Raw genomic sequence first — 22,444 nt, 5'->3', positions numbered from 1 at the left:
GTGGGGTTTTTTGAGACAAGGTCTCCCTGTAGCCCCAGCTGGCCTGGAACTCACTATGTAGCCCAGGCTGGCCTCAATTTCAGAGATCTGCCTGCCTCTGCCTCCCTAGTGCAGGAACTATAGGCATGCTCCACCATACCTGGTGAGTCTTATAATTTTTATAATTTCAAAATCTCTGTCATATCTGAGCCTGGTTCTGATGTTTACTTTGTCTCATCAGATTATGTTTTTCCTTAGTGTCTAATTTTTTGTTACTAAAAATTGGATATAATATGCCAAGTACTAGGAACTGGAGTAAATAGGCCTTTGGTGTGAAGATTTGTGTTCATCTGGCTAGGAGTTAGGATATATTTAACATTGGGTATAGCTGTAACTGTGATCGAGGCTTCATTTTTTTTCCTCAGGTGTCTTCATTTTTCTAGAGAAATCATTCTCTGATTTCTATAGAAAATTCTTCTGAGTGGAGTTTTTGCCTTGCAGCCTTCCCAGCTGTAACCTTGCTTTCCTGGGGCCCTGTTAATGGTTAGTGTGATAAAGTATTGAGAAAGGAAGCCACTTCATCTATCTTACTTGGGAATCTGGGTTGTTTTATGGAAGCTTCAGGCAATGGAAGACCTGGAATCTGACCTTTGGTAGAGCTTCTTAGCCTTTCTTTTTTTCTTTCCGCTTTCTTGACTAGAAAGCTTGAGATGGGCAGAGATAACCAATGCTGTTCCCATGTCAGATAAGGCTTCATTACAGCAGTCGTCCCCCCCACCACCACCACCCAAGGGCCAGCCTCTCTCAAAAAGTCCAGAACAGGGCTTGGAACTCATTTCACAATGTCCATCCTTATTGCCAGGCGCCAGAGAGGAAATTTTTTCCAGCCTTCACAGTGAACATCTGGTGGGGCTTCTAGAGGTCGGCTCTTGGAAATGTGAAGACCCCTTTAGACCCTAAAGACCCTAAAGACCAAGGCTTTAGGGTTTTAAATGCAGGGTTCTCCACACTGACCCTCAGCAATTAGTCCACTCCAGTTTGAGTTCCTCCCATTTGGGGCTCCCACCCTGGTGTGTGCTCCCTATAAACTAGTTCTCTTTATCAGCTTATCCATACTTTTCAGACCCAGTCTGCACCCTGTGAACATCAGTCTTCATAGAACCCGAGTTGTTTCTCATTTTGTTCAGCTGGGATTCTTTGGTTTGCTTGTTTAATTGCTTGGTTTGTTGGTTGGTTAGCTCATATGTGTAATACAAACACTTGGTAGGCTGAGGAAGGAGAATTTTGAGTTTAAAGCAAGTCTAGTCTGCAGAGACAGGCCCTGTCCCAAAAAAATACTGAAAACAAAGCCGGGTGTGATGGCATACACCTTTAATCCCAGCACTCACAGTCCAGGCAGGATCTCTATGAGTTCCAGGCCAACCTGGTTTACATAGTGAGTTCCAGGCCAGCTGGGGCTATAGGGAAACCCTGTCTTCAACAACAACAACAAAATTGTAGCAGCTGGGACTACAAGGAGACCCTGTGTAAAAATATATAAAAAGGAAAAACAACTAAAAAATAATTATTTCTATAAACCCAAACGTTTCTTCTGGTACAGAATACATAGAACTTGGTTTTTTAATTAATTTTTATTTTTAATTATGTGTATATGTGTGGTTATGTGCTCAGGAGTATAGGTGTCCTTGGAGCTCAAAGGTGTCAAGTGCAGGAAGAAGAGGTGGAGGCTTGAAGAGCAGGTACTGACCAGAGGAAAGCTACTCACCTGCCTCTAGGAACTGAAAGCCGCTCCAGGGTGGTCACGTGCCTATAGCTAGGTGTGAGTGACTCTAATCTCAGTATAACATCTGTGAGTTTTGCTTTTACTCCTATTGTATTTTTTATTTTGTGTGTACGCATGTGCATTCCTGTGCCACAGCACAGCTATGGCATCAGAGGACAACTTACAGGCATCAATTCTCTTCTTCCACTATGTGGGTCCCAGGGATTCAAACTCATGGCTGTCAGGCCGTAGCAGCAAGCACCTGTACCCACTGAGCCATCTTGCCAGCCCCCATTTTATTTTTTTCTCATCATATTTGCTATCTGTAAAAATGTCAGAAAAACTGTCTATTTCCCAGTGACATTTTTGGTCATTTTCACTTTAATCTGTACAGTGTGACTAGGCCAGTAATAGGTTGACTTCCACGTCATCATTTATTGTCTGATTCCACTTGTAGTAACATGTAGAAAGCCACATGTGACTCAGTCATTACTCCGTACTCTGGAAATAACAAGTGTATTTTGCTATCTGTGATCAGATATAAATGGAAAGTTTTTTTTTATGTCTGCATGTTTAGCACTTGTTCTTTGCTGCCGCTGTCCTTGGCAGTCTCAGTCTGGCTCCTCTGCATTCTCCCTGTGTATTGGAAAAGAATTCTCTTACAAATATATTTGTGAAATATATAGACCAGTTGAATGTGATGGTACTCAGCACTTAGAAGGTAGAGGTAGAAGGATTGGGAGTTTGAAGCCAATCCTGGCTATGTAAGACCGTGTGTCAATGAAATAATTAGTTAGCTGGGCACGGTAGTGCATGCCTTTAGTTCCAGTTGGGACTACAGGGAGACCCTGTCTCAAAAAAAAAAAAAAAGAGAGAGAGAGAGAGAGAAGAAAGAATTAACTGTCCAGTTGGAATTAGGGATGTAGCTCAGTGGTAGAGTACTTACCTGGCATGCTAGGCTCTGGGTTCCATCCTCTATACCACTGACCCCTCCTCAAAGAAAGGAAAAAGTGAGGCTGGAGAGTTGGCTCAGTGTTTAAGAGCACTAGGTGCTCTTGCAGAGAACCTGGGTTCATTTCCTAGCATACACATGGTAGCTAACAACTGTCCTAACTCCAGGTCCAGAGAATGTGATGCCCTCTTCTGGCTCCTGTGGCATTGCACAACACAGTGCATTTACACACATATAGGCAAAACACTCATACACATAAAATAAAAATAATTTAAAAAAATAGAGCCAAGCACAGTGGTGTACACCTTTAATTCCAGCACTTGGGAGGCAGAAGCAGGCAGATCTCTATGAGATCAAAGCCAGCCTGATCTACATAACGAGTTCCAGGCCAGCTGGGGCTTCAGGGAGACCCTGCCTCAAAACAAAGCGAAATAAAGAAATAAAGAAAGAAAGAAAGAAAGAGAGAGAGGGGGGGGAGGGAGGAAAGAAAGAGAAAGAAAGAAAAAAATTCAATGAAAATATGTATACAATTCCCTCAAGCCCCTTGGTAATTCTTCCCTCTGTCTGTCTCTTCTCCTTAAGTCCCAAGTAAGCACTGACCTGTCACTGTAAAGTATTTTGGCTTCGTTCAGCTGAGTTGCTTTGATGTTCATCCATGTTGTTGTGTGTGTCAGTAATCCATTCCCTGTTATTGTTGAGTAGCAGTCCATCACATAGTTGTATACAATTTGTTATGTATTCATCTGATGATGGACATTTGGATTGTTGACAGCTCGTGGCTACTACAAATAAAGTCACAAGCCAAGCATGGTGACGCACGCCTTTAATCCCAGCACTTGGGAGGCAGAGGCAGGTGGATCTCTGTGAGTTCAAGGCCAGCCTGGTCTACATAGTGAGTTCCAGGACAGCTGGGGCTACAGGGATGACCCTGTCTCAAAAAAAAAAAAGACCAAAAAAAAAAAAAATACAAAGTCACTGAACAACCAAAAAGAGATTTGTATGAATTCATATCAGTAATATTCTTAAAGTTTTGTTGCTTAACTTTTTAAAAAATATATTTTAGTTATTTTTCTTTTATTTATATATTTTATGTGTATGAGTGTATTGCCTGCATGTATATGAGAGCACCCCTGTTCTGCATGCCCGAGGAGGTCAGAAGAAGCTGTCAGATCCCCTGGAACTAGAGTTACAAACAGTTGTTAGCTACCACGTGGGTGCTGGGAGAACCTGGGTCCTCTACAAGAGTAGCCAGTGCTCTTAATGGCTAAGCCATCTCTCCAGGCCCTAAAGTTTTTTTTTTTTTAAAGACATGGTCTCACTGTATAGCCCTGGCTGACCTGGAACCCAGAGATCTACCTGTCTCTGCCTCCCAAGGGCTGTTAAAAGCATGCTCCACCATGTCCAGCAGTTAATATTTGACATTTTAAGTCCGCATTGTCTACTAGTCTCATGCATATATTTGTATAGGATTATTCGAATATTGAATATATTTCTTCGTAGTTCCTAAAACTTAGAATAATGTTATTTGCTGTTACTTGTATGATCATTGGATTTTAGTTCTTTTGAGTCCATGAATTTGAAATGGTGCAGCACTCACTTGCCCAGCACGAGTGAGTACCGGGGCACTATTTAGCACTGCAGAAAATATTTTTTTAATAATAGATTCCTTAATATTGCCCCCTTAAGAATCCAACTTATTCAGACTGAATCACGTTGCTGTAATGATGCGAATTTCTTCCTGAGCTGTAGACTCCAAACCTGAAAAGAAGAAAGGAGAGGACTGGGCTGCCTGTGGCACACAGCCTCCTGTCAGGGCATGCACTCCGTTCTGCTCTATTTGAATCTGGGCTGTGCTTTCTCAACTCCACCCTCAAATGTTCTCTGCATCTTTTTCCTTCTCAAATATAATTCTTGGAAAAGTAGGTTAGAGGATGAAGAGTAATATAGCAGTGAATATATAACATTTTCAAACACGAAGTAACACTTGCTCACAGACAGCAAATGTCTGTGGACTTGCTCAGTTTAAGAATAAGCGTCTGCAAACTGAACCTGAATGAGGTTTCTACTGTTTCAAGGTGTGCTTTGGTAGCTTGCGTAATCACAGCCAACGTGTGTCTCAGTCAGTCCTTTTACAGCCAAGGACTCAGGGGTTACTGCTGGGAGGCCAGCTTTGGAATTCTGTGAACCCTGAGGGACAAGAATAACAAGGTCAAGGGTTCCCTTCCTACCACAGTGAATGGGCCGATTCACTGAACCTGTCTGCAGGCAGAAACCACACAGGAGTGTGCACCATGAAGGGCTGAGTTGGGTGGACTGGCCACTGGGTTCAGCCATGTCCTCAGATGGGGCACATTTCTCAGAGGTCCACATTGTGTGTAGTTATGGAAACACAGTTCATAAAGGGACAGCCTTGCTTTCTAACCAAATCCTCCCAATGATTTCAGCCAAATTATTTTTAGAATTTTTTTCTAAGGAGATCTGACTTGCCAAGAATAGAGTGCTTGATTTCCAAATAATTGAAGTGAATTTTGTTAGTTTTTTAAATCTCCAACAAGGAATTGTTTATGGGTTTAAAAGAAATGTTAAAGTAACAGAATATTCCAGTATCTGAAACGACACAGTAATGGAGTTCCATTCTTGGCCATGGGCAGGCTTCTCGTGTGAAGGATTTTCTTTTTTGTTTTTTTTTTTGTTTTTTTTTTTGTTTTCATGTTGAGATTTGGGAGTTTTAGCATCATTGGGGTGGGAACCTAGTGAACTTAGTGAGGAAAATGAACCCTGAATGCTCAGAATGGTTCTACCACAGCTGTCTTCTATCTAGCACATCATCTGGTTGGAGCTTCCTAGACTCACAAAGTTTAGGGAATAGTATGCAGCCCTGGAACCTCATAGCATGTGACCTCATCAGGCTGTGTTTTTGAAGGGAGTTCTCTGTCCCCACTATGCTCAAGGTTTAGACACTACTTTCAGCTTGTGGCTATAGAGCCAGTTTTTCTGGGACACCCTGGAGAAAGCAGGGAAGTTACCTGATTTCTACATTTTAGAACGAACCCTGACACTCATAAAAAAGTTGACCCAGAAGAGAATGTATTGGAAGTCCAGAGAAGTGATAAGGATATGATCAAGGCCAGGAGGGTGTGGAATGAGAGAGTGGAGAAAGAGACCTTCCTCAGAGGCCCAACCAGCAGAATTCGTGTGTGGTCCAGGGAAAGTTCTCCTACCTCTGGTGAACAGACTTAGGGAACATGTGTCCATGACCTTATACTTTGTCCCATGGGTCTTTTCCCGAGGGCAGGACAGCACAGTTATGGCCCAAGGAAGTAGGGTGAGTAAGGTTCATGATCCACCTTCAGGGTGGCCCACACGATGGTACCAATGCACAGCAAGGGACTTCATCATGGATATGACATATAGGTGACAGGTCCACTATGGATGGATGGGTGGGTGGTAACCAAGAGGTGGGACTACAAGGTCCCACTGTTGAGCTCGCTCTTTTACATGTGGAATATGAAGTGCCTGATGGAGCACTCATGTCTAAGAGGAGACTGAAGTTCTGAGATGGAAGACGAGGGAGGGGCAGGGTGGGCTGCCAGTCTAAACAGCTGTCCAAAAGGCTCTCAAGGCATGACTGAGTCACTTGTGCAGAAGTGACAGCTGAGGCCATCATGGGCTCTGTGCTCCTTTTCTCTTTTCCCTTATTTTACCACAGTCTGCACCGCCATCCCTTCTCTACAGCTGTTAGTTGCCATAAGAATGCCTTGGTATCTAGCCACTGTCCTCTAGGGTGGACCACCTGCACTTTCTGGTGTGGCTTCATGTGGTGGTGGCAGTTATTCCAAATGACTGTCTCTGTTGCCTGATTTGTATTCATCAGTCCCATTTGCTTTCTGAAGTAGGTAGATAGGTTGGCAGAGAGACTCTTGTTCGTCTTTATCACAGGAAAGTGGCCACACTTTAAGCACAATGCCCCAACTACAAGAGGGCAAACCAAGTAGTCACTCTGCTGTTTTCTGGAGGGAGACTCCTTTTCCCTGGAACAGTCTCCTGTCACGTGACTGTCTCTGTTTCAGAGATACAGTATCATCCCAGGAGATCTGAGGCAGAACACTGTCCCTGCTGCAGTTTCCCCTTGTGCTAATATTTTCCAGAACAAATACAGAAACTAAAATAAGAAAAAGAAAACCATTTTCTCTATGACTGACCAATAATGAGATTACTCTGGGGATTAAATAAAAATAAATCCCCTGTTCCTATAATTAGTTACTGTGATGAACGAAGTAATCTTTTGTAAGAGAAATCAGCTGTGTAGAATTTGGCTGAGGAAATTAATGTGAAATAGGCCAGTGTGAGGGACTGGAGAGACTACTCAGTGGTTAAGAGCACTTGCTGCTCTTGCAGGGGACCTGAGTTCAGTTCCTAGCACCATAGCAGGCAGCTCACAACCACTATAACTCCATCTCCAGGGAATATGACGTGCTCTTCTCTGAGGACAGTGCACTGACATACACATACCCATACACAGACATATGCAGACATACACATAAGTACAATAACAAAAATAAATCAGTGGCAGGCATGATGGTGCATGCCTTTAATCTCAGCACGCAGGAGGCAGAGACAGGCAGATCTTTGTGGAATTGAGGCCAGCCTGGTCTACATAGAGTTCCGGGCAAATTGTGGCTGCAAGGAGACCCTGTTTCAAAAAGACCAAAGAAAGAAAGACAAATATGAATCTGAAGACAGAGTAGATCTTCTTAACATGTAGAGAAAGTTTTTTTCTCAGATGTTCCCTCTGAACCTGCCCTGGGGACCCATTTTACTCTTGGAGTGTCTTAGGTAGCCTTGTACCATTTGCTTCCATTTTGTTTCTATCCCTGTCTTTGCAAAACCACATAATGACTTCCCCTCATGTGTCTGGTTTTGTTCATAGGTCACGTCCTGATAGAGATTTCAAGCACCCACAAGAAGCTCAATGAGACTCTGAATGAAAATGTACGTGGACTATTTTTATATTGACAAATAATAAGGGTTCATTTTTAAAATTTATTTTGCCTGAAGTTCAAAGCTAATGTGATTTTCTTTTTCATTTTGTCAACAGTTCAAAAAATTCCATAAGGAGATTATCCATGAGCTGGAGAAGAAGACAGAACTTGATGTAAAGTATATGAATGTGAGTGAGTTTTCCTCCACCCCAGCCACCACCTGAGCTTTCAGCCTAGGACTCTCCCATTGTTTAGTCAGCTGCAGCAAGTGTGGGTGGAGCTTGGTACTGACACAGACTTGAGTATAGAAACCAACAAGGAACCCTGGGGCTAAGCAGTCAAATGCTCTGCCACTTAGCTACAGTGGGTCCGTTTCTGCCACCACTTGGTATGTGTATTTAAAAGTATAGAAAAGGGGCTGGAGAGATGGTTCAGTGGTTAAGAGCCCTGGCTGCTCTTGCAGAAGACCCAGGTTCGGTTCCCAGCATCCACATGGCATCTAACAACCATCCTTCATAACTCCAGTTCCAGGGGATCTGACACCCTTTTCTGACCTCCATGGGCATTGCGTGGGTACACATAAATACATGTAGGCAAAACATTCATACACATAAAATTTTAAAATATATATATAAATAAGCTGGGCAAGGTGGCACATGACTATAATCCCAACACTCAAGAGACTGAGACAGAAAGATGGTGAGTTTGAGACCACACTGATCTACATAGAGAGTTATAGGCCAGCTGGGCCTACAGGGAGACCCTGTCTCCAAAAGACCAAAAAATAAAAAAACGTGTATGTGTGTGTGTACATGCACGTGCGTGTGTACATACATCCAGTGCCCTTGGAGGCAAGAAAAGTATGTCAGATCCTCTGGAGCTGTAGTTACAGTGGTTGTGAGCCACCCAGTATGGGTGCTAGGACCCCCAATTTCAGTCCTCTGAGAGAGCAGCAAGTACTCTTAACCACTGAGTTATCTCTCTGACCCTCTTTCTTTTTTTCCTTTTCTGTTTTTGAAAACACAGACTCATGTAGCCCAGGCTAGCCTCAAGCTGGTCATATAGCCAAGGATGACCCTGAACTCTTGTAATCTCTCCCAGTACAGAGATTACAGTCATGTACCATGCCTGGCTCACTTTCTGATTTTTCTCCCTACCAAAACCCCTCACCTTTCAAATTAGATGGGAAATATGGATTTTAGAGAAATTAGGTTTACACTAGTAATAAAGAATGAAGCTAAAATTGTAACCTAGTCTCCAGATACTATGTTCTTTAACACTGTGCTGTACAGCACCCAAAATACCCATAAATAATCAATTGCATTCTTTCTCTTGAAATTTTAAGTCATAAAATAGCCAGAGCATGTGCATGTGTGTGATGTGGCGTGTGTGTGTGTGTGTGTGTGTGTGTGTGTGTGATGCTGGGGATAGAACTGAGGGTCTCACATATGTTAAGTTAGTACTCTACCACTGAGTTACAGCCCCAGCTCTTTCATGTTCATGTATTTGTCAAAACATTGACTGACAACCCAGTGTCTGAAAACCTTTGAGGAAAGGGGGTTGTAGGAAAGTGAAAACATTCCTATTGTTAGAGAGCTAGCTGCCCTTATGATCAGGGGCCCCTCGTATGAAGAGGCATAGCAGAACGGACAGCTCCTAACCCTTCAAGTTAAATAGACAGGGCCCTGTAGGTGTGGATGTGAGGATGGCATGACACTCCCAAGGGTCCCAACAAAGGTAGAGTCATGTGGGTATGAGGATGTCAAGGCCAGTCAGCCACATACAGTGGAAGTGTGAGCAAAAGTGACTGTGTGACAGCTTGTATGGCACCACAGTAAAGCAAGCACAACACCTAACTTACAGGCTACTCTCAAAAGATACCAAGCAGAACACAGGAATAAGTTAGATTCTCTGGAGAAATCTCAAGCGGAACTGAAGAAGATCAGGAGAAAAAGTCAAGGAGGCCGAAACGCACTCAAATACGAACACAAAGAGATTGAGGTAAGCTTTTGGATGATATTCATTTTCTTTGTTGGTCATATATGTACAGTTTAAGGGGAGGCTTACCTCAGTCAACTCTACTGTATCACTCGCATCTCTGCTACTGCTAGGTAAAAATAAACATTCCAGATCTCTGTGAGTTGAAGGCCAGCCTGGTCTACATAGTGACTTCCAGGACAGCTGGGGCTACAGGGAGACACTGTCTCAAAAAGACCAAAAATAAATGAATAAATAAACATTCCAAGATGAGTATGGTGACATGAATTGGGAGGATCTTACATTCTAGGCCAGCCTGGGCTACATAGTGAGACTCTCTCTCAAAGAGCAAACAACCAAAAGAATGAGCATTCTGACTTAGCACTGCAGGGTTTTCCAGAGTTAAAAATAATTTTAGTATATGCTATTTATTGGCATTTCCCCCTGGCTCAGGGAAAAGAAAGGGTCCTTTGATTAGCATGATTGTCCCCATTTTTTTTTTGTTGTTTTGGTTTTTGTTACTGTTGTTGTTGCTATTTGAGACAGGGTCTCACTATGTAACCCTGGCTGGCCTAGAACTCATATATAAACCAAGCTGGCCTTGAACTCACCGAGATCTATCAGCCTCTGCTTCCGGGGTGCTGGGTTTTAGGGCATATACAACCAAGCTCAGCATGACTGCCCTCATTTTATTGTTGGAAAATGAGATTTAGGTTAAGTCTTATAGTCAAGCATTTGGAACTGGCATCAAACCTGGAACTTTCTGGTCCCAAAGTATTTTGCAGTAGAACAGGATCATCCCTGGAGTACACTGGAGTACCGAGTCTGTTGCTCCAGCTACCCAATGTGAGTGCCAAGCCTCTGGCCACCTTTCCCTACATGTAAGTCAGGATCTTAATGACAATGATGATAATCTGCTCAGGCCAGGTCAGGTCATAGGTCTTTAGCCAATGTTTATCTATATTTAGTATTTACTCCATAATCAAAATAAACCAAGTGCAAAGATGGCAGGTGATAAATGTCATGCTGTGCAGCATTCGGATGCCCTTGTTGTGCCCTTACTCTTACTGATTTTCCTAGTATGTGGAGACCGTGACCTCCCGCCAGAGCGAAATCCAGAAGTTCATCGCAGATGGCTGCAAAGAAGCTCTTCTTGAAGAGAAAAGGCGCTTCTGCTTCCTGGTGGACAAGCACTGTAGCTTTGCCAATCACATACACTATTATCACCAGCAGGTAAGTGAGCTGGCAGAGTGTGCTGAGTGTGTCAGTGGCTCCATTCTGTACTCAAATGTCTTTGAGATGCCTCTCCTTCTAGATGTGCACAGTATAGAGCAATGGGCCTATTTTCCCAACAGTTCCTGGCCAACCCAAATATGTAAACTTTCAGAAATACAGACAGAATGAATAATCAGATACACCCTTATCATTAAATTAATAGTGCATCCATATTTAAAATCCCATTTAAGTAATGACACACTGAGGGCTGCAGTTGTAGCTCAGTTGGTAGAGTGCTTGCCTAGCACATACTGGGCTCCATCTGCAGCACACTGCATCAGCTGAGTATAGTGGTGCATGCCCATAATCCCAGCACTTAGAAGGTGGACATAGGAAGATCAAAAGCTCAATGTCATCCTTGGTTACATAGTGAGTTTGAGGTCTGCATGGACTACATGAGACACCCCCAGTCTCAAAGAAACAAAACAGAACAGTAAGAGGCACATTTTTTTTTCTCACCTGTAAGGTAATTTTTGGCGGGGGGGGTCTTTTTGAGACAGGGTCTCCCTGTAGCCCGAGCTGTCCTGGAACTCACTATGTAGACCAGGCTGGCCTTGAACTCACAGAGATCCGCCTGCCTCTGCCTCCCGAGTGCTGGGATTAAAGGCGTGCGCCACCATGCCCAGCATAAGGCAACTCTTTTACACATCTATGAATCCTGAGTTGACTAGGCCCAGTCTCAGGGGAACCTGAGTTGTTGTGGCTCAGTACATGGAGATCATTGGCAGCTCCACCCTGGGCCACAGACAGCTCCCTCCCCATTCGCACCCATCAGGACCCTGGGTCTTGTTACTTTTCATTCTTGTTTACAGTGTTCACTCATGATCCCCTCAACCAAATGTCTGTTTAACTCCCTCCTTCCAACACATGCAGCTGTGAGCCCAGGAATGACTACATGGCATGTTAAATTTCCCTTCCTCCTTTTTTGGTTTTCCTTTCAATTCTCTTGGGCCTATGTACACATCCAAAGCTAGCACTGATTCAGTCAAACATTCACTGCTGCTTATAAACAAGTCATTTAGAGAGTGTTCCACAATGAGAAGTTCCGCAAGAGCTTGAATGTGAATCAGCCTCCTCTCTTTTTCAAGGGGAGAATACCCTGACCTTTGTGTGCGTGCATGTGTGTGTGTGTGTGTGTGTGTGTGTGTATGTGTACATGTGTTATATAATCTGTGCTTGTAACTTTAAGGAATATGGAGCTTCCTTATCTAAACACCTAGGATCTAAAATGCTTATAACATGAAGGAAAGAATTCCTGTATTAGGTGTTCACTTTGGCATCCACAGTAGTATAGACACTTCAGTAGATGCCCACAGTGCATCTATACTAATCAGAGTAATGCTATGTAGCTTTAAAAGCACATTTCCATGATGAGGGCCTTCTTTGTGGCAGGTGACATGGTCATAGCTGTAGAGGGGTGGAAGGGACCTTGTGTTTCCTTCTACTAACAACACTCCACAATGTCAGGAGGCAACCTGGACTATTTTCAGAAAACTCTAGTTATTTGCAAAGTCTCTCTGAGACTTAACCTGAGGTCCTAGTAACTACGCTGCTTCTCTCTGTGTCAGATGCTTCTTTAGCTCTCTGCAGGCTGTTTCTCTCCCCTTGCTGTCTCTACAACATCCTGGTCCTTTCCATGGCAGGCTCCAGGTCAGTCCACAGCATGGCACTGCCTCCATTTATCAGAGTCAGAGGTGGTGTCAGGGAAACTTTGATGTTCCTCAGCCCCTCCTGATGAACCTAGAGTCTGAATGCAAATAGTGTGGATACGGAGTTCATGAGATGACTCAGTGGGTAGAGGCACTTACCACCCAAGCTCCAAAACATAAATTTGACCCCTGGAACCCACATGATGGCAGAAGGAGAGAATCAACTACACAAAGTTTTCACACACACACACACACACACACACACACACACACACACAGACACGAGTCCTCCATTAGGCCCTCTTTACCACAGGTGAACTTCCTGAGACATAATCTGGTTCATTTGTCTAACACTTGCACTCTTGGGCCTCTCACCGCAATACAGGTGCTACTTTTTTTTTGGTCTTTTTTTTTAAGACAGGGTCTCCCTGTAGCCCCACCTGTCCTAGAACTCACTATGTAGACCAGGCTGGCCTTGAACTCACAGAGATCCGCCTGCCTCTGCCTCCCGAGTGCTGGGATTAAGGGCGTGTGCCACCACGCCCAGCAGGTGCTACTTTTTAAAAGGACTTGGGGGGAAGATGGTGATTGTTATTTCTGGGGCCACAAAGAAAACAGAGGCATCATATGGATTGCTTAACTCTTCCCTGTTAGCTTTTGAATTGCTTTGACTTGTTTTTGAGGTGTGAGTGCATGTACATGCAGGCAGCATGAATGCTAGGGATTAAATCCAACATCCCATGCAACTAAGCATGTGCTCTGCCACTGGCCTACCCTCAGCTCCTGCAGGACTCTCAGTCATTAAGTTCTGTAGGCACGCTAAGGAAGGAGATACATTCCTGAGCCTGTCTCCTCTGCAGCAGGGAGCTGCAGCAGATGCTCGTGGCTGAGTTAAACTTAAAGCCCCACTCCTGGTGGGAAGTCAGAAGTATGTTAGCAGTGAAGTTTTTGTCAGTTCCTCAAGAAGTACAGTTTTGCCTCTAATTTCATTTCTTCTGGATTTATAGTCTGCAGAATTACTTAATTCCAAGCTGCCCCGGTGGCAGGAAACCTGTTGTGATGCCACAAAAGTGCCAGAGAAAATCATGAACATGATAGAAGAGATCAAGACCCCCATCTCCACACCAGTGTCTGGAACACCACAGCCATCACCCATGATCGAGAGAAGCAACATGGTAAGAGCCAGTTGCCTCATTGTGTGTTTGCTAGTATATTTGTTCATATTGTCTCAGAGGCCCGGGCCTGCCTTTGATGATAGAAACCATGAAGCATCCTTTCCTATTTCTACCCCACACATACACCTTTAGATTCGCAATTCACTGTGCAAATGTTTTATACTTTACCTAGCACTGCTATCTCTGTTTTATTGTTTCTTTAGTCCAAGTTTATGTTTATTTCCAATGAAGACGATATAGACATCTTAGAGACTAGATATAGACTAGATAACTCTGGTGTCATTCAGGAATAAAAAGTATTCAAGGTAATAAATTGAGACAGTATGGTTTTCTGCCATTTTAACCTCGACATTATTACTTCTCACAAAAACATGAAGATTTGGATCCAGCAGGTAGTGTGGTTCACCCTGTCTGTCCATCTAAAGCCCCCTGAAGTATCAGCAATGACATTAAAAACCAGCCTCCCACCTACAGCACATGAGAATGTAAGTAAAGGTGCCATCAATGGACCAGAAACACTGAACCAAGACATGCAAAGTCACTGTGTCGAGAACCAAATGGGAGCCTCAGTCCCTGAATGTGTACAGCAAAACCACTGCTGACAGGGAACAGCTTCTGGGAGCCCTGAGCTCAGAACTGAGGGAAATAAGAGAAGAAGGGGACTGAGGCATCTCTTTAGCCATTGGGGGTGGAGAAGACTGGTCAGTATGTTCCCTTTGTCCTACTTGTATCAAGCAGCAGCAACAGGGACTTTTTCTACCAGCCAGAACAGCATAATTAGACTGAAGGATATGGCAGTCTGTGGTGATGAAAATATTTGAAGTGTACAGACTTATTCACACACAATAAAATAAATGCAGGGGGCGGTGGTGTCATCTGATATCAAGAGGGACACCTGGGAGTCACCAAACAGGAAAGCACACATCATAGCCAGGCTTGGTGGCCCACACCTATAATACCAGGACTGGTACCAGCCAAGAAGGCTAAGACAGAAGGACCGTGAGTTCAACGCCATCCTGAACCACTTAACAAGTACCACCAAAAAACCAAAACAGGGATAGAGGGCTAGTTCATTGGTTAAGAGCAACTGCTGTGAGGCATGGTGGAGCATGCTTTTAATCCTAGGACTCGGGAGGCAGAGGCAGGTGGATCTCTGTGATTTCAGGGCCAGCCTGGTCTACATAGCAAGTTCCAGGATAGCTGGGGCTACAGGGAGACCCTGTCTCAAAAAAAAAAAAAAAAAAAAAAAAAGAGCAATTGCTACTCTTGCAGACAACCAAATTTTGAATCCCTGTAACCCTCCTCTGGTATCTGAGGGCACCCACATTCTTGTGCACAAGTACACACAAGACACACACACAGACACACACACATAAATATAAGTAAAAGTAATAAAAATAGGCAGAGGCAGGCAGATCTCTATGAGTTCAAGGCCAGCCTGGTCTACATAGTGAGTTCCAGGACAGCTGGGGCTACAGAGAGACAGGGTTGATTGTCATAGAAGCTAGGAGTTGGGCATGTGATGGTTTATTGAGCTGTTCTCCACTGCTTTTGTACATGTGAATTTTTTCTAAAACCAAATTATTTCCTTTCCCACTAAACCCCCTTCCCCAAATAATATCACCAGTAGATGGGCTTATCAGAAGAGTGGAACTGCTTGGGGAAAAAAATCTTTCCCCAAACCCAATGCAAAATTAGAAAAAGGACTTTTTAAAAACAAGGGAGAAAGAGGATAAATACACATTTTGACAGATAGAGCTACAGGAGATATAAACTAACAAGGATCTCCAATCCACCTTCTCCAGAGCTGCAAGGCTGATTTCTCAGCCTCACCTTGCTTGTCCAGTCTTCCCCACCCAGTGAAGGGCAGCTTCATCCTCCAGTATCTCAGATGTCAACTCTTCTGTCTGGTTGTATGCCATAATCCCCCATCAACATACCCATGTTTTTACTTTGAAAGCCCATCCCAAACCCTTCTGGATCTGTGTACTATTCCTCCCCTCTCCCACCTTCTGACATTGTCCTTAAGAAACTTACTGAAACAGCAAGAGGGATCTAATACATGCCCAGATTAGGGTTGAGTTTCAGGATAGCTAGGCTACAGAACAAATGCTAAAATGTCCTGGGAGTGCAGAGTGAGGGACTGGGGTATGTGGAGATTCATTACAGTGAATCCCATTGGTACCACAGGAAACTTAAGATGTTTTTATTAATACTAACTTGCCTAATAAGCTGATACAATATGTTCAAAATTCTCTTGAAAAAATGTTTTAAATGTAAACTCATGTAGCCAACTGGTACTTAAGAGGGAGCCTAGCTAAATGTGATAGCATATGGCTGTAATTCCAGCATTTGGGATCTGAGACAAGAGGATCATGAGTTCAAGTCCACCAGGAAGGGGCTACATAGTGAACCCCCCTCCTCTTTTTTAAATATTTTTTACTTTTATTTATACATATATGTGTGCACATATATATGTGTATGCCATGTGTGTGCAGGTGCCCATGGAGACCAAAAGGTGTCATATCCCCTGGAACTGCAGTTATAGGTGATTGTGAGCTGCCTGATGTGGATGCTGTAAATCTAATTCAGTTGTGTCCTCTGGAAGAACAGCAAGTGCTCTTATCCACTGAGCCATCTTTCTAGCCCCAAGATCCTCCCTTACTGAAAAAAAAAAGTGGGGGAGCCCAAATCTAGAGAGACAGAAAATAGATTAACAGTTATTGCAAAGGGGTGAGAGAAGGAATGGAAGGGAAACTTTTGACAGTAAAGATGCAAATGAAAGGAGAAAATAAAAAGGTGGTACTTTTGAACTAAGAGAATTTAGGGAAGAAAGTGGGATTTCAAGCATGTGATTAAAAAATAGCCCTAATGGGGCTGGAGAGATGGATCAGCAGTTAAGAGCACTGACTGCTCTTGCAGAGGACCTGGGTTCGATTCCTAGCACCCACATGGCAGCTAACAACCAACTGTAACTCCAGTTCTATGGGATCTGACACCCTCTTCTGAACTCTGTGGGCATTGTACAACACGGGTGCACTTACACACATGCAGGCAATACACTCATACGTATAAAATAAAAATTTTTTTAATTTAAAAAAACAGTCCTGGCAACCTGTATCATTCTCTGTTATTCTTTTAAATGTTTATGATTGGTTTTTATTTTATGTGTATGAATGTTTTGTCTGCATGTATGTAGATGTTCCATGTGTGTGCAATGCCCATGGAGGCCAGAAAAAGGCATTGGATCCCCTGGACCTGGGTTACAGATGGTTGTTAGCCACTATGTGGGTGCTGGGAACTGAACCCGAGTTCTCTGCAAGAGCAATCAGTGCTTTTAACCACTGAGCCACCTCTCCAATCCCCTCTGTTGTTCTAGTAATAGACTAATAAAGAATTTTGTTTTTATAGATTGGGAAAGATTATGACACCCTTTCTAAACACTCACCAAAGATGCCACCAGCTCCTTCAGTTAAAGCCTACACCAGTCCTTTGATTGATATGTTCAATAACCCAGCAACAGCTACACAGAGTTCAGAAAAAATAAATAACTCAACAGGTAAGAGATTTCATTTGATTTCTCTTATGGAACCTTTTAAAAATTTTATCTAGTTAATTTATTAATTTTTTGTGTGTGTGTGTGTGTGTGTGTGTACGCACTACATGTGTGGGTGCTGTAGAGGCCAGAAGAGAACTATATTCCCCCAGAGCTGGAGTTACAGGCAGTTGTGAGTCACCCAGGTGCATGCTGGGAGCCAAATTCAGGTCCTCTGGAAGAGCAGAAAGTACTCTTAACCTCTGAACATCTCTCCAGCCCTATTTTAATTTAAAAAAATAATAATTTGTTGAGGGCCAGGTGTGGTGGCACACACCTTTAGTCCCAGAACTTGGGAGGCAGAGGCAGGCGGAGCTCTGTGACTTCCAGGCCAGCTGGGGCTATAGAAAGACCCTGTCTCAAAAAGACCAAAAAAATAATAATTTTGTCAAATAAATATTTTAGATAAATGTAGTATGAGGGAAAAGCTGGCGGATATAGTTGATAAATCCAGCCCTGGCTTTGAATGAATTATACCTCAAAGAAATAAGGCTGGGGCTGAGAGTGTAGCTCCATGGTAAAGCATTTGTCTAACATGATGAGGCCTGGGTTCCACTGGAGTTATGGAGAGTTGTGAGAACCGAACCTAGGTCCTCTGCAAGAATAACAAGTGCTCTTAACTATTGAGTCATCTCTTGGACCCTTATTTACTTTTGTTGTTGTTGTTTTGCTTTCAGGGGCGGGGAGTTTTTGTTTCATTGGTTTGGGGCTTTTTTTGAGACAGGGTCTCCCTGTAGCCACAACTGGCTTGGAACTATGTAGACTAAGTTGGCTTTGATCTCACAGAGATCCACCTGCCTCTGCCTCCAAAGTGCCTGGGATTTAAGGTATATGGCACCACACTTGGCCTCCTATTTACTTTAAATTGTGTGTATATGTATGTCTGTGTGGGGTTATATGCATATGTGTGCAGCACCCTCAGAAGCCAGAAGAGGGTGTTTTTTTCCCCCGGAGCTGCAGTTATAGACAGTTGTGAGCCTCCTGACATAGGTGTTGGTAACAATACTCAAGTCCTCTGCAAGAGCAGTGTATACTCTTAACTGCTGAGCCATCTCTCCAGCAGGAGGGGTGTTATATTTAAAAATAGCAGTATAGACTATACATAACCTAGCTGCATACAATATTTCATATCTGAGAGCTCCTTCAAATATGATGGCAATCAAGTTGTGTCCTGAAGAGAGCCCTCAGATTATAATATTTAGCTATGGGGGGGGGGATGAGAGATTGAGATGAGAGATTTTATGGACAGCCAGGATTGCTTAGCAAGGAAAAATAATAGCTTATAGTTAGTTGTTTTTGAGGAAAGTTAAAGTTTATAATGCATTAAATGACACTGGTTCTCTTTGGTAAAAGCTAAATGAAAATTACTGGTGAACTCGTTGCTAGTGAGGTAATTAGGGGCATGTTAAAGAGATAGCAAAATGTATATTGTAATTGTTAAGGAGATATAACAATCAAGCAGGTATTTAAAATTTAATCTCCATGCAAATTTCCTGTTTTCTGGAGTGGTGCATAGCAGATTCACTTGAGATGTGACTGCATGGGCACAGTACCCAGGTGTATGGCCTGTGGGCTCAATCGCCCCCAGAGGGTATGGCTGCCATTTGCTATTTGTGTGATCTGGAGCAGTCTCAGAACTCTTGTGGGCTCCATTCTGTCAATGTCACATCAAAGAGCCTTCCAATGGAAGCTGTTGAGCTGGTGGCTGGCTGTATAGCAGTAAGACTGTCAGTGGCACCTAATGAGTTCTCAACAAAGGGAACTGTGCAGCTTATCTTTATGTACTTGGGTAAGAAGCCAGAACACCTACATTTCCAGCTTGCTCCTTCTTGTGGCACAGGACAAAGGCAATGGGTCTAAGTTGTTGTCTCTCTGCCTCTGTGCTCCAAACTGAGAGAACAACCCTTTGAAGAGAAGCCCACCTGGCTGCCATGGCACAGGTAAAGTTGCCATGGCTGGCTGGTGATCTCCCCTTATAAGCAAGTGCTCTTGGCCACAGGGCTTCTCTGCCCACTATGAAACCCCCCAGGCTGAGGCCTACTTGTTTCCTGCCACCTGGGCAATGTGAAGGACTGGAAATAGGCTACACTTAGAGTTTTCACAGAAGGGTCATGTGGGCAAGATACAAGAACAGATGGTTTTCTAGGGTTACTCATTCATATTTGCCTGCTCACGAGCATTCATGGAATCATCATTCCCATGCTCACTTTAACAGACACTGTGGAGGATCCCAGTTTACAGAGATCGGTTTCTGTTGCAACTGGACTAAATATGATGAAGAAGCAGAAAGTCAAGACCATCTTCCCTCACACTGCTGGCACCAACAACACCCTACTCAGCTTTGCCCAGGGAGATGTCATCACAGTGCTCATCCCTGAGGAGAAGGACGGCTGGCTCTATGGGGAACATGACATCACCAAAATGTAAGTTGGCTTGAACTTATCGGCACCGGGTTTCAGACTGCCCTTGCCTCAGAGTGCTGCCTGTCCTGAGTTGCAGATTGTCTGTGTGCACATAGAAACATATTGTTCATTTATAGTTTGATGAGCTGGTGTTGCTTCATCCTAAGCTGTTCTGTGTGTATGTATATATGTATAGATGAATTTGGAGCATGGATAGATTATCAGTCATATAAAGTCATTGCTGACAAAAGGTATAAGTTTTTTTTTTTTACATTTATTTATTGGATTGTGTGTGTGCTTCTGTGTGTACATATGTGAAGGTCAGAGGACAACTAGGCGGAATCAGTTCTTTCCTTCTACCATATGGGTTCCAGGGTTGAACTCAGGACATCAGGCTTGACAACAAGCACCTTTATCCACTGAGCCATCTCATTGACCCCACTTTTTTTTTTTTAAATTTGTGTGTGTGTGTGTGTGTGCACGCACGCACTGTATGTAAACAAGTACATGTGCCAAGGTGCACATGTGAAGGTCAGAGGACAACTTTGTGGAGTTAGTTCTCTCCCTCTTTCTACCTTTTACATGGGTTCTAAAGATCAAACTCAGGTCTCCAGGCTTGTGTGGCAAGAACCCTTACATGCTGAGCTATCTTGCCAGTCCAAAAGGCATTAAATGCTGTTTTTAAAAAGGTGATCGTGGGGCTGGAGAGATAGCTCAATGGGTTGAGAGCACTTTCTGCTCTTGCAGAGGATCTGGTTTTGGTTCCCAGTCCCCCACATGGCAGTTTATAACTGTCTAAAACTGTAGTTGCAGGGGATCTGGCACCCTCTTCTGGCCTCTCTGGATACTGCATACATGTGGTGCACATACATACACACAGACAAGCACTCCTACACATAAAATAAAAATAAACCTTTTTTTTTTTAATGTGACATAGAGGCTGAGAATGTGGCGCACACCTTTAATCCCAGCACTGGGGAGACAGAGCAGGCAGACATCTGTAAATTCAAGACCAGCCTGGTCCACATGAGTTCCACAGCATCCAGAACTACATAGTGAGACCTTATCTTCAAAAATAAAGAAGCCAGGTGTGATGGCACACGCCTTTAATCTCAGCACTTGGGAGGCAGAGGCAGGCAGATGTCTGTGAGTTCAAGGCCAGCCTGATCTACATAATGAGTTCCAGGACAGCTGGGGCTACAGGGAGACCCTGTCTCAAAAAGACCAAAAAAAAAAAGGGGAGGAAGGAAGGAAGAAGAGGGGGCTGGAGGGATGACTTAGCAGTTAAGAGCACTGGCTACTTTTGCAGAGGACCTGGGTTCAGATCCCAAAACCCACATGGCAGCTAACAACTGTCTGTAACTCCAGTTCCAGGGGATCCAACACCCTCTTCTGACCTCCACTGGCATTGCACAACATGGATGCACTTACATACCTGCAGGCAATATACGCATACAGATGAAATAACAATAATAACTAAAATATTTTTTAAAAACAAAGGAAAAAATGTGACAGGATTTCTCAAGGGTAATCTGTATATTATATATATTTTAAGATTTAAGACAATATAGCCAGGCATGGTGGCACACACCTTTAGTCCCAGCACTCAGGAGGTAGAGGTAGGCGGATCTCTGTGACTTTGAGGTCAGCCTGGTCTCCATAGAGAATCCAGGCCAGTAGCAGCTACAGGGAGACCCTGTCTCAAAAAGACAAAAAAAAAAAAGACTTAAGACAGTAATAAAAAATAAAATGGGATCCAAATAACATTAATGTTATGTATACATAACATGCATATGTGGGCTGGAGAGATGGCTCAGCGGTTAGGAGCACTGACTGCTCTTGCAGAGGACCCGGGTTCGATTCCCAGCACCCACATGGCAGCTACGAACTGTCCTTAACTCCAGTTCCTGGGGATCTGAAGCCCTCTTCTGACCTCCACAGCATTGCACAACACGGGTGCATTCACATACATGCAGGCAATATACTCATACACATAAAAAAATATATATAAAATATTTAAAATTAAAAAATAAAATGCGTGTGTGTGTGTATGTGTGTGTGTGTGTGTGTGTGTGTGTGTGTGTGTGTGTGTGTGTGTGTGTCCTGTGTGTTTACCTGTAAAAGCCTTATTTCATTCAGCCTGTTTGTAAGTGGGGCACCTTCCTGGGCTGTCACCAGGAAGGAGACCCTTTCATGTGAGCACTGCTTAAGCCTTAGGTACCACAGATGGGTCTTTTTTTCTCTCTGCACCTTCAGGAGGGGTTGGTTCCCATCGTCATATACAAAGTTGCTGGAAGAAAATGCAAAGGAAGCCGTCTCTGTGCCCACACCAAGGTAGGGAATGTGGCCTAGCTCTCCCAGCAACTGAAAACTCATCTTGGCCCTAATGACCCCAGACACATCAGAATTACAATTTAGATATGCAACTATCGTGGGGTTAACCTTCAGCCCTTGTGAGATAGGAACCAGTGGCTGTCCCACTGTGGTTTGTCCACTTATGGTCTATAAGCTTCCCTGACTATCTGCTGTGACAAGGACAGCCCAGCAACCTGTTTCTCACCCCTCCCTGTCCCCACCAGCCACAGTGCTAAGTCCACAGCACAGTTCTGGTCTCTTATCAGCAGCCCTTAACAGAATGGAGCATTTATTCTGAAATATTCTGTCACCTTGGGTTCTCGACCTTGTGCTGTGTTTGC

General features: G+C 43.7%; 1 protein-coding gene across 2 annotated transcripts in view; it reads left to right on the top strand.

Annotated features, from left to right (window-relative positions):
* The window catches only part of Baiap2l1 (BAI1 associated protein 2 like 1), a 139,103-nt gene that overhangs the window by 98,549 nt on the left and 18,110 nt on the right, over positions 1–22,444 (top strand). For both annotated transcript variants that reach the window (XM_029559114.1, XM_008824024.3), the window contains exons 4-11: positions 7,624–7,685; positions 7,792–7,863; positions 9,539–9,676; positions 10,733–10,885; positions 13,584–13,751; positions 17,163–17,310; positions 19,562–19,769; positions 22,005–22,082. In XM_029559114.1, the coding sequence (XP_029414974.1) occupies positions 7,624–7,685; positions 7,792–7,863; positions 9,539–9,676; positions 10,733–10,885; positions 13,584–13,751; positions 17,163–17,310; positions 19,562–19,769; positions 22,005–22,082 (1,027 nt within the window). The remainder of the gene's footprint in view (positions 1–7,623; positions 7,686–7,791; positions 7,864–9,538; positions 9,677–10,732; positions 10,886–13,583; positions 13,752–17,162; positions 17,311–19,561; positions 19,770–22,004; positions 22,083–22,444) is intronic.

This window comes from Nannospalax galili, unplaced genomic scaffold, assembly GCF_000622305.1.
Source record: "Nannospalax galili isolate Female #2095 unplaced genomic scaffold, S.galili_v1.0 scaffold809, whole genome shotgun sequence".
Lineage (NCBI taxonomy): Eukaryota > Metazoa > Chordata > Mammalia > Rodentia > Spalacidae > Nannospalax > Nannospalax galili.
This window is presented reverse-complemented; position numbering and strand designations above follow the sequence as displayed.